The following is a 12,757-nucleotide window of genomic DNA, read 5'->3' on the forward strand; positions in this document are numbered from 1 at the left end:
GTCACTTAGTAGGGCTTAACAAAAGAAAAATCTATGTAAGCAAAGGACAAGTTTTAAGTTTCTCTTCCAAATATTTAATGTCTTCCGATCACATTGACGTACTACTATGGCTGTCCTAAACAAGATCATTAAGCTCACTTAATAATAAAAAAGAAACAAAATACATTAAATTTATAACGCTAATAAAGTAATTTTCCAAGATCATGATTTCTCATATTCTAAAAAAAGAGGAATCATCGAGTGACATAGATATATAGGTTTAAAATTTTAAAAGGGATAACTCAAGTAGAGGTATGTGTCGGAAAAATAATTTTGTTTGTGCGTGGCTTTCACGTGTACGTTTTTTAAAAATAGACTATTAATATTAGAGAATAAAATAAACCTCTTGGCAATGTAAGATAGCTCACTAAACTTATTAGAGAAAAATTACTTTGTCAAGAGAGACGTAAAAATGATAGTTATTCACTATCGCTTCCTTTGCTTGATCTGCCGGTTGCTTTTCTTGCTGATGGTGAGGCACAACCGGGCCGCGTCTCGTCGGGTATTGGGCACGTATGTGGCCAAACCCTCTACACTTGTGACAACGAACTAGAATAAAAATATAACAGAGAAAATTACAGACAAGCACAATGTTGTTGCAGTCCAAATAATAGGGATGGGAAGTTTTCCAGGTAAATGTCCTCGAACTTTAATCTCTCTGAGTAGAGGAAAAAAACAAAGTCCCAATTAAAAGTTTTGCCTCAAGTGAGCATCATCTAACCTCACCTCAGACTCAAACGGTAACACCTTTTGGGTCAAGGTTAGACAAAAAGGAATCTTTTGGCACCAGCCACACCAACAGTCGTGTATACATTTTATTATTCATCTTCATGAAATACCTGTATTAGAATTTTGATCGTTCCTACAATGTTTTCTCCTACTATCTTTCACAAGATTTTGATGTTGCCATAATTATCAAATTAAAACGGTGAGATTTGTCTCCTTCAACCAAAGTGTTTCCTCTAGATATTTGAGCGAGATATATAAGATTAAACACAACACTTCACATTCACAACAATCGTGTGCTGTGTGTAATCTTATTATTTAAGAGTCACTTGGAAAGAAGCCCCGAGTGACTTGTTAGAAATGCCACTGAAATGGGACGTTTTACAATCAATCAACACTTGCTTAATGCTTGGTTTTACACTTACCTCTTCTCTTATCTCTTCCCTTGTCAATATCATTCCGGGCCCTTTCTTTGCCGCTACACCCACTCTTCTTCTCTCCCACTCCACGCCTCTCATCTCTTGACGTCTCTCTCTTTTTCTTCCTAACCTTTTTTCCCTCTCCTGTTGCGCTTTCCATTCCCTTTCTCTTTTTCTTCGTTCATCTCTCTTTATTCGTTCTTCTCCCCTTCTTTGTTCCTCTCTTTTCGTTTGCTCCTCTCTTTCTCTTTGTTCTTCTCTTCCTCTTTCCAGCTGCTCTTCCATAACTATTTCTCGTTCCAGCCAGTCCATGTTAATGACATGCTGTTGAGATATTAAGTTAGCCAGAATTCTGTTCTATTCTGAAAGTATAAGAAACCTTCTCTGGATAGCAGAGAAGAAAATTAGTTTATCTCACCACGTGGTCCCCCATCTCAGGGCATGGTAGCCAGCTCGGCGAAAATTGATCAACAATCCTATTTTAAAGAGAACGAGAGAATATGGGTGGTTACCAGTTTGCTCGGCTCCCAGATATATAAAGAAAAACATAAGAGGATGCGCGGTGGCTAAAGCCACTGTGCATCAGAGTATTCACTTCGATATATAAAAGTCATGTATATTTTTCGTTGTTAGGGCCGATTTATACGGTACGTCTTAATCGCATGAGACAAGCTTAAGGTTACTTCCCACCTTCGCGGGTGTCCTTCGGGAAAAAAAAATTCGTTCGCGCGCTATTTTCACTAAAATCCTAGCAAACTATATATCAGAAGAAAGCTTCATAAATTTAATTTACGATAAAAATAGACTTCAAGCAACTTTCTTTTAAAGAAGTGTCAGGATCCGTTAAGGCGTGAAACGACCGGAGGGTCTTCTATTGAATTTATCGGGTATGGGATGCTGCAGCACGAGCTAATTGACTGCGCAGTCCTATTCACAAGGCGTCAGCCAACAAAAGTGCAATAGGCTTTTTTGATATTCTGATTGGTTGTCTAGATACCGGCATCTAAAGTTGGAATAACTAAAAATGTGCGAGTCATGTTGCGTAAATGGAAGCCACGGGATAAATATTTCTAAAGAGAGATACTTTATTAACCACCATTGCAGCCATAGGCTGAATTACGGGATATTTACAAATACTGATGATAACAAAAGAGAGAATAAGAAAAATTTTCTACATCTTATAGACATGGCTAAAAATAAAACTGTTCTTCAAACGCTCGGTTTTACATAGGGGGAGAGTGAAATCACTTTTGCGTCTCAGTGCATATTTACAACTCTTCCTTTGGGGGAGGAGGCTATGGAGATTGTGGGCGGGGTTACAGACGATCTCGTCAAACAGATCGATTGAAATCTTTACTCTCCAAATATCAAAATTTCCCAAGACATTTTCCTTTGACATTATTCCTAGGATGTTTCGGCGAAATTTGACGAAAATCGTATTTTCAGTTGCATACTATTCTTCCCACTTTTCCTAATAAATTAACCTGTATTTAGTGGACACCTCTATAACACAGACACTGAGGAAGGTTCTCAGAAGGGTTACCTTTGATACTTTTATAACCATAAAATAGCTTTCACTGCACTTTAAAGTGATTAGAGTTTTGAAATACAGTTAACTTCTCCACTAATTACAAAACACCTGTGCAAAACATGTCAATTATAAATAAAAAATATGGAGAGTTGCAAATTACTTTCAATACTTTATAGTGCAAGCAATGTGTTCCTTACCATCATTTTTCTGTGTTTTCTTTCCATTTAGACTCAAGTGGCTGTAATGAAAAAACAAATTCAAACAATTTTACCTCACTTCTTAGAGCAAGAAATCACAAGACTAAACAACAAACTTTTCTTTGCTTTTAATTTGTAAACACATATCATGCTTCCTCTCAATGGGAAGAGTTTCCAAGAAAACCCAAATAACTGGAAAGAGTATTGGCAGGAAAGATAACCAAATGAGCAGTGGTATTGAATTAAAGCTTGGAGCAATTAACTGACCTGAATGACTGCTACACCCCATTCTTTTTTCCCAGATCTATGTGAACTAGATTTTGAGCACAGAATGTAATACCTCACCAAACATCTCCTTGGATGACTCACTTAAAAGTGTGCATGATTATCATCTCTTGCTGAGATAGCACACTTCACTTCAATGTTTTTATTACTACACATATGGGGGCTTTGGTAAGATTGTGGAAAGGAGGGACAACATTTAAGCAGCTGGGAGGGACCAAAATGACGGTGTGGCAGCCATTTATTCCCTTCCCTTGGAAATTTAAAAGTTTGGATGTCCAAAAGGGTCCATTTTAGGCCACTATTTCCCAAGTTGGCTAAAAATTGTAGCTGATATGAGGGAGAGTATTGACACTGAATTACTGAATAGAGTAGCTTTTATGTAACTAACTATATAAACATTATACATAGCAATGTTGTCTCTGTGAGGAGGTCAGTGTGGTCTTGTTTGATTTTTAACTTTGCCTTGCTAAAAAAATGAAACTGTGCTAAGGAAAACATTAGATTTTGGGGTACGGTGCTGTGATTTCTAACACAGAATCTTTAATGCAACTTCTGATGGCGAAGGAGTTACTTAGTACTTCAATGATAAATGTAGAGCATAGCAATCTATGAAACGATCAATGTCTAATCATGAACTAGCTCTTTGTCAGTGACAAGTTCACAACATTAATATTGGTGAGGGTTACTTCATACAACAGTTACTGTAAACCACCATACCAAAAAACATGGCTACTGGTACTAGAACTCTTTGCGCAAGAAAATCCTGGAACCACACATAAAAACAAGCTGTAAAGGTCTGAAAAATTTAAACCTTACATATTATAATGTTGTTGTTTTGTGAAATATTGCTTTCTACATGTGCCGTAGCCAAAGAGTAATGGTAAAATGTACAGGTGCCATCTTTGTCTGTAAGTGTATTGAATCTATTGGGTGAACACCAGAAAAAATAGCAATATTGATACAAATAAAATGAGGGTTTAGTATAGGTATGCTGTGGTTTAGTATAGGTATGCTGTGGTTTATTTTTATCCTTAGTTTAATTCTTTTAGTTTTAATAGAAGCCAAATTGATAGTGACACATCATCTCATCAAAACTTAGGCTAAGAGCTAAATTTTATCTTTCTTGGCTCAAAATGCATTTTTCATTCATATTATCGACAAAACTACAGGAAAATGATGTTTACACCAAGGACAAAAATTAAGCAAAATATATACCTTTTTATAACCAGTGCATAATTTGCCAAGAAAATGTTTACAATGGAGCTTACCACCTTATTGCTGCTTTTGTTTACTTTGCTTTGCAGCTGGTTCTCATCCATTCCAGTATGAATGAAATTAAGGGTAAAAGGATTGGTATTTTCTACACAAAGATAGTTGCAGAGAGTGTCTCCACTCATATATGGATCACCAAATGCTCATAATGAATGCCAACAAGACCAAGTTCTTGCTAACACATGTAGAAGCAATAATTGCTAATAATAGGCAATGGTCTATATTGAATTAAGTATTCATTTGTGCATGAATTAGTATTTATTTCATTTTAATGTTTGTAATGCATAGTTGAAAAAGTATGTAAAATGTGGTAACATATAACATTCATATTATTATCATATTCCTTATAATTTAGTTCAAGAGGCTTTATTCTAAATAGACCAAAAGAAAGAAAGTGACATATGTCAGCCACTGATTTAAATAGAAAAGCACATATTATCAAGTAAAGAGTAATTTTGCTGCAAATCTGTCCCCTTCTGAGTGAGCAAAGAGAACAATTTAATGCATTGTAACCCAACTGTTACTTGCTGGAGAGCATGGGAGAGAGCACCCTATCCTTTATAAAAGAGACCAGATCTTCATCATGTGTGTTAGCAGTTTGTGAGTTAACTTTCCAGGATATGCAATGTTTGACATCAACCATGCCAGAGGTTGAATATTTGCATGGTCCCATACATTTACAATGAATACATGTCTTCCACTGTATCCATAATAGCCATCAGTGTAGACACCAAGATTGCTACATGTAACATAATAAAAATTATTATGGGGCTGGAAGAAAATCACACATTTTTAGTCATTGAAACACCGAGATCTGTCCTGTTTTTTAATTATGTAGCATTTAGTTTTGCAAGTCCCGAGCAAAATAAAAAAAATCAGCCCTCGACACCGAAGGATTCAATGAATCCAGGTTAGTAGTTACTCGACCTACGCTTTATCATGCAGCCACATGAAATCTACAGTATTGAGCCCTAAACTTGAAACGCGATCCTTGAAGAATGGTTATAATATTTAAATTTAACAAAAATACTAGCATAAAATGCAACCGAAACTTTACCTTACTGCACTAGTTCTGACAGAAAAGCACAACTTCGATCAACAGAGCACTCCAAACCAATAAGGGAAGCCACGAAGCAATATAAAATTTTCGTCTTCCTAAGCTTTCCATCGTATCGAAGAAAATTTCGCTAATAATTCGCACTAGAAAACGCAACCAGAATCTTAATCTTTCACCAATCCGAAGTGTCCCAAAAGGCATCAAGGATAGCCCATTAAATTCTCAAACTTCGAGCGAGGAAATCTTAACGATATTCTCATAAGAGTTGCCAGTAATCGGATCCTTGTGTTTACGCACAAATTTCTGGGATCGCCACGGGGCAAACATTGCAACTCACTAGAAGGAAATGTGTGGCGAACGTTTGTTCCAACGTCCAAAAAAACGATTTTAGCGAGAGATTTTCGCTTTTTCGTCGCTCTTTTATCAGAAATGGATTTGGATAACGCTGATACAAGGGAGGCGTAAGTTTTGGTTGAAAATCCATGTAATTTGTAGTAAAATCTACCGATTACCTTGTCTCCATGCGCAAGGTTTATTTATTGTGGATTTGACGTTGCGTAATGGTCTCGACATTTTGAAAACATAACTATAAATCGCCAAGGAATAACTCAACTAAGCCGTTCCAGTTGTTTGTACGTGTCTTAAGTCTACTTCAGGCGTTTTTCGTGGCTTGGTAATGTCACAATTTTTCCATTTAAACTCTTTATTCAATAACGCAACAGCTACTACATGACAACATGGGCGAAATCAAAATGGCGGGTCCGATACCACGTTTTTTCCCACAGGTCCGATGGGAGCGCGTGGTATGACGTAATATGACATCCCCCTTTCTACCGATGTAATAATAATAATAACGACAAAAAAAAAATGGAACTTATCATATCTCCAGAACATTACAATACTGGTTGAAAGGATATCCCTCCTGTGCTTATACTTATAAGTCTATTCTTTAGTGTCTCTACTGTTATAGATCCAGCCTTTGTGCAGGTGTCACAGTCCTCCCAGATCTGGTCACATATCCTCCAGCTATGTCTGAGGGTCCCTGGGGGATGTTGTTCAGCGGCACTGTTTCGCCAGATCCTGGTCTGGGGGCTGCACCGTTTTTGTGCGATGTCTGTGTGTGACTGACTGGGGCAAGACTAGTTGTCTGCTGAGGTATCTCAGAACCTTGGTATACTGGGGTTTCCACCCGCTGGCATTGTGTTCCCCTCACTGCAGTTGTGTCTGGTTTCAGTTGGGCCCGTGTTCTTCGATAGGTGGTACCTGTACTGCTGGATCTGATGATGTAAGATCTTGGCTGTTTGGCGGGTTTTACAATAATGCCAGGTTCCCAGGTTTGTGAGTGGTGGTTGTACGTGCGGATGGGTTGGTCAGCTTCGAATGGCTTTTTGGGTGGTCCTGAATGCTGGTTGTAATAGTGGGCTTGTTTCTCCTGACGGGCTATGAGCTTACTTTTCATGACCTCATGGTGAGAGTGGTTGAGGAGGACTCTATGGCATGCTGGTAATCTAGTTTTAAATTTTCTGTTGGTGAGCAGTTCTGCTGGGGATTTCAGCTGGTGATCCAAGGGAGTGGCCCGGTATGATAGGAGAGCAAGGTACGGGTCCTCTTTATTTTCATCGCACTTTTGGAGAATGTTTTCCACGGTCTGGACCATTCGCTCAGCAAACCCGTTGGATTGGGGGTATAGGGGGGAGCTAGTAATGTGTTCTACCCCGTAGACGTTCATAAAATGCTTGAATTCTGCCGAACTGTACTGCGGTCCGTTGTCGGTCGTCAACTGCGTAGGGATGCCGTGTTCTGCAAAGATGCTCTTCAGATGGTTGATAACTGCAGATGACGTGGTGCTTGTTAGTCTCCTGATGACAGGAAATCTGCTGTATTGATCTGTCAACAGGAGGTATTGCTGCCCTCTAAATTCGAACAAGTCCGAACTGAGTCTTTCCCATGGTCGGTGTGGCGGTTCTGGCTGTAGTATTGGCTCTTTCCTTGCTTTATTTTGGTATTTCTGGCAGGGTTCGCACTGGTTAACTTGGTTGATGATTTCCTTTGTAATTCCAGGCCAGAAAACGGATGTACGTGCTCGTAAAAGGCATTTCTCTTGCCCTAGGTGGCCTTGGTGTATGATGTTCAGGATTTCAGGTCTGAGAGTAGGAGGTATCACGATGCGGTCTCCTTTTAGTACTAAGCCGTCCTCGATGGTCAGCTCTTCTCTGAAATTCCAATAGCCATGTAGCAGTTGGGGGCACTCTTCTCTTTTCTGTGGCCATCCTTCAAAGACCATTTCTTTTAACAGAGACAACACAGGATCCCTCCCTGTTTCGTCACGGATCTGTTGTAGCTTTGTTGGAGTTGCAGGGAGATGTTGTGTGACGTGGTGGACATATATCTCTGAAAGTTGACTGCTACTAGGGGTAGGCTGGGGGCTGACTCTTGAGAGAGCGTCGGCTATTGGTACATCAGGACCTTTTACGTAGTTGACCGTAACGTCGTATTTCAGGGCTCTCATCAAGAACCTCTGTAATCTAGGTGGGCAACTGGACAGTCGCTTCTTGAAAATCGCCTCAAGAGGTTTATGGTCAGTGTTTACTGTACAGTGCTTCCCAAAAATGTAGTAGTTAAATCTCTCTAGGCCCCATACTACACCAAGTGTTTCTCTCTCAATGTTGCTGTAGTTTTTTTCTGTGTCTGTAAGTGCTTTGGAGGCATAGCATACAGGTTGCCCCTGCTGCAAAAGGACGGCGCCTACTCCCTTCTGGGAAGCGTCAGTTTGAATGACAGACTCGATGTTTGGGTCAAAGTATCTGAGGAATCCCATTGATGTGATTTCCTGTTTGACTTGGTTGAATGAGTCGTCGTGTTCAGGTCCCCATACATATGCGGTGTCCTTCTTGGTAAGTTCTCGCAGTGGTGCTGTGAGGCTAGCCAATCGCCCTGAGTATCTTGTAAGGTAGTTTACGAGGCCTAAGAAGCTTTGGAGGTCTTTGCGGTTCTCAGGTGGGGTCATCTTCTGGATTGCAGATATCTTACTGTCATCTGGTTTGATTCCATCCTGGGTCCATTTGTGGCCGAAAAAGCTGACTTCCTGACATTTGAGCTGTACTTTGTCTTTGTTGAATTTGATTCCCCTTTCCTTGGATCTGATCATGAGGTTTACCATGTTCGCATCGTGCTCTTCCTCTGTAGCTCCGTATATGAATGTATCGTCTGCAATGCCGGTGACTCCTTTCAGGCCCTCCAGTGCTGAATCTAAGTGTTTCTGGAACACATCTTGTGATACAATAAGGCCAAAGGGGAGCCGGGTGAAACGGTATCTCCCGAACGGGGTGTTGAAAGTAGTCAGGTAGGAGCTGGCTTCGTACATGCCAGTAGCCCTTTTTGGCATCAACTACACTAAAGAATTTGGCACCACTAAGCTGTGTGACTACCTCATCAATTGTTTTGGTGTAGTAGTGTTCGCGTTTTATTGCCTTATTTAGGTCACGTGGATCGAGGCAGACTCTGATTTTGGTGACTTCTCCTTTGCCGTTGGTTGTTTCAGAGAGGACGATGCTATTAACCCAGTCTGTGGGTTCGCTTACGGGTATGAGCACTCCAAGTTCTACCATGGTGTTGATTTCCTTTCTAAACATGTCTCGAAGGTGTACTGGTACGGTACGTGGTGCGTGGATGACAGGTTCAGCATTGGAGTCTAGGGTGATGTGATAAGGTTTCATATTGAAGGTTCCCAGGCCTTCAAAGCAGTCTCCGAAGTTGTTGAAGAAGGTTATCCTGTCCAGTGGGGGGTATGTTTCAGTGTCTAGACGGCTAGGGTATCTGCTGGTCCTTTGGTGCGGTTTGCATGGTCTGTGTTCTTTAAGGCGGGTCTCTTTGTCTTCTTTGGAGGTTTCTAGGCTGCAATTAAATTTTACCAGCTCAAGTTCCTCGCAGGTTTTACAGCCAAGCATTGTAGGTCCTGGTACGTCAGTAACATTGAAAACGACTTCTTTAATGCTGCCATTTTGATGGACGTATAGTGGACAGGTTCCAAGGGTCTTGATGGCGTGGCCTCCATACGCAGTAATCCTGTGGTGTGTTGGGCCAAGGGGTATCTGCTGGGAACTGCGGTTGAGTCTGTCATAGTCGTCTTTGGAGATGACATTAACTTCTGCACCAGTGTCGACCTTGCAGATAATAGGTATCAGGTGTGTATCATGGGGGTCTACCGTGACTTGTATTTCAGTCATGACTTTGGTGCGTTGTTTTTCTTTTTGTTCAATGCTTGCGATCATTGAGGTACTGGGGCTGTCTCGGGCTTCTAGTGTTCCCAGGAAGACTTTGTCGTAGCTTGTGCATTCACTTGTTACACCATCAGGTTGTTCTTTTTGTAGGGTCATCACATCTGACCTTGTTTTAGACTTGCAAACTTTGCTAAAATGACCGCGTTTGTTGCAGTTGAAGCATTCTACTCCAGTGGCTTAGCACTGCTGGTCTTTGGTGTGTGGTGTGTCTCCACATCTGTAGCACTGTCTTAGGTTGTTGTCACGTCGTCTGTTTCCTCTACCACTGGTGTACCTTTGGTGGGGCTGGTTTCTGGGCTTGTTTCCTCTGCTGATTGCATTGACTTCCCCTTCTTCTTGCTTTGGGTTTGTAGTGTCACTCATTGCTTTTAATTGCATCTGGGTAGCCTCATCAGTTCGTGCAATTTCTTTTGCCCTTGCAAAGGTTAATTCATTACCGCGGGCAATGCATTTTCGTCTGACCTCTTCCGAATCGGTGCCGAAAACTAATGTGTCACGCATGAGTTCGTCATGTAAGTCAGGTGGGTAACCTGAGCTCTGTATGAGTAGCCTTGCTTCAGTCAGGAAGGTGGCTAGGGGACGATTATTCTGTTTCAGACCTCGTAGATAATATCTGTTCAAGATATGGTTTGCTTGTGGTTTAACATGGTCTTCGAATCTTTTCCAGTATTCTTTCAGGTCTTTTTGTTGGTCTTCGGTTAGCGACCAAGTGTTAAATAAGTCTATTCCGTAATCGCCTGACCATAGTAGCACATATTTGCATTTTTGAGTGCCGTCTCGAGCTTTTAACGGTCCATCAAGTAGCAGTTCACACTTTTGGCGGAATCTCTTGAATCTAGTTAATAAATCTGGGCCAGGGGTCCAGTCCATTTTTGGTACTTCAAACCCAACCAAGTCGCTCATTTTTGGCTAAATTGCACGATAAGACAGGACTTTGTAGTAAACACTGTAAAATCGTACGTACCGGTTTTCTTGGTTGTTCTAGCGGTGAGAATTCCTCTATTGGTGTAAATCTATCCCACTTCCGACATCCATGTCACAATTTTTCCATTTAAACTCTTTATTCAATAACGCAACAGCTACTACATGACAACATGGGCGAAATCAAAATGGCGGGTCCGATACCACGTTTTTTCCCACAGGTCCGATGGGAGCGCGTGGTATGACGTAATATGACAGGTAATACAAAAGGGCGCTAGAAGAGCTAACTTGAGGCAGCAGGAGATTGAAATGGCGTGCATTAACTATTGCGGTACATTAAAGTGCTGAATCATCTATACTGCTTCTTTGTTGTGATGAATGCTAACGAATCAGCATTAATAATCGGCTCAAAACTGAATACTTTCTTCTATGACGATGAATGATACAAATTGGCCCCTCAAGGAGCGATGCACAACCGATGATATGTCCACAGTTTCTGCCGGGATTCCCGTGATCTTGCCTTTCCTGACAAGATCCTTCAAGGAGTTCGAGAAGAAAAGTTGCGGCTCAGAGACCTTTGGATTTTTCTCAAACAAAGTATCGCTTGAACGAGGGATTTCCTCATGTTTTTCATCGCTTATTTCATCCTTTCAGAGAGCAGCAGCTCGCTAAAAATAATTTCCATCTCAGTGGACAACGACTTCTCTTCTTAAAGGAGGTATATTTTCAAACGTCGTGATTTGTTCATTAAATACGTTAACAAGCATGACAACAGGCTGTACATATATAAATACCACTGAAAAGGCCTAAATGAGTTATTTCCTAGAGATTCCTGGCTTACTTTCCAAGACCATTACGCGATGATGATTTCTCAATAGCCCTTGCGCAAGGAGAAACGTGTTTCGGTGTTTTTTATGACATATTTCGTGGTAATTCCAACAAAAACTTACCCTTCCCTCGAATTAACATATCTTTATCCATGTATAATAAAACTGCGGCGAAAAAGCCATAATCTCTCGCAAAAATCGCTTTTTTGGACGTCAAAAGAACCTTACGCCACACGTCATTTATAGCGAGTTGCAATGTTTGCCCGTGGCGATCCCAGAACTCTTTGCGCAAATGCAAGGATCCGATTTTAATAACTAAAGGTCAAGATCAAGTGGCCTTGAGTTTCCTCCTCCTAAAGATAAGAGATAAAGAATAAGGGAGTAGATGATCTAAAAAGAGGACTCGATAGGATAGGATATTTCAATGTCCAACATGGAAGAAAGTTTCAGTGGAAACGTGGTGTTATAGCGCTGCTTAAAAAGTTTTCATGAACAAGAAGACTTCTTTTTTCCAAAAACATAAGCCGGTGACCACGCCTATCAAAGAAATGGAGCTGGTAAGCTTTTACAAGAATCAAGGAAACTCAACTGTCCCGCTCAAGTGCACATGAGAGAAATCATCAAATTTCCGGAGTACAAGGTAAGTCGGAATAAAGAAATTGCAAAATGTAATTAAACAAGGAAAACGCCGACCTATAAATGACATCACAAAAACGTCAGCACCGCAAACGGAAACACAATCTCATCCATTAACACAACCTCGAGCACAACCAGCACTGCAAACACATGCATCATCCTTACAGTAAACGCGACAACGAACATAAACCTGGCCCAACAAAACAAAAAAGATGATGAAGTAGAATTTGTAAAGATCTCTCACAGAAGCGCCCCAAAGGCCGGTAAATTCCATCTCTCGGAACAGGACATTAGCACCATTTCAACTGGAGACTGGCTCATCGACCATATTGTAGGTGCAGCTCAGTCTGTTCTGAGGGAGCAGTTCCCTCACGCAAGAGGATTGGAAAATACAACTTTGGGGCCTATTTTTAATTTTTCTGTTCAAAAAGGCCAATTTTCACAAATCCTGAATACTGGCAGTCATCATTGGGTGTTGGTGTCTACTGTAGGATGCTACGCTCCTTCTGTAGTTTATCTGTACGACAGCCTGTTTTCGGGAAGAATTGCAGCCCTCGTGCAGAAACA

At 40.8% G+C, this 12,757-nt stretch overlaps 1 protein-coding gene across 3 annotated transcripts; it reads right to left on the minus strand.

The window, feature by feature from the left end:
* Positions 1–447: 447 nt before the first annotated feature.
* Positions 448–11,796, minus strand: LOC131795259 (protein enabled homolog). 3 transcript variants are annotated; one of them, XM_066158545.1, is made up of 5 exons: positions 11,678–11,796; positions 2,913–2,953; positions 1,603–1,660; positions 1,191–1,508; positions 448–588 (listed from the first exon to the last, which is right to left on the minus strand). In XM_066158545.1, the coding sequence occupies exons 3-5, from the start codon at positions 1,615–1,617 to the stop codon at positions 466–468; spliced, it is 456 nt and encodes a 151-aa protein (XP_066014642.1). In that variant the 5' UTR covers positions 1,618–1,660; positions 2,913–2,953; positions 11,678–11,796; the 3' UTR covers positions 448–465. The 3 variants fall into 3 exon arrangements, with proteins under 3 accessions (XP_066014642.1, XP_066014643.1, XP_066014644.1); XM_066158546.1 differs by having other exon boundaries at positions 2,876–2,953; XM_066158547.1 differs by lacking the exon at positions 2,913–2,953 and having other exon boundaries at positions 11,678–11,787.
* Between the last annotated feature and the right edge of the window lie 961 nt (positions 11,797–12,757).

The sequence above is a fragment of the Pocillopora verrucosa genome, chromosome 11 (assembly GCF_036669915.1).
Source record: "Pocillopora verrucosa isolate sample1 chromosome 11, ASM3666991v2, whole genome shotgun sequence".
In the NCBI taxonomy this organism is placed as follows: Eukaryota; Metazoa; Cnidaria; class Anthozoa; order Scleractinia; family Pocilloporidae; genus Pocillopora; species Pocillopora verrucosa.

Bases quoted from the DNA above. Each gene is read 5' to 3' on its own strand.
- LOC131795259 (XM_066158545.1), bottom strand. The intron at 589-1,190 runs GTAAGTGTAAAA...TTTTTATTCTAG, and splicing joins GGGAAGAGATAAGAGAAGAG to TTCGTTGTCACAAGTGTAGA.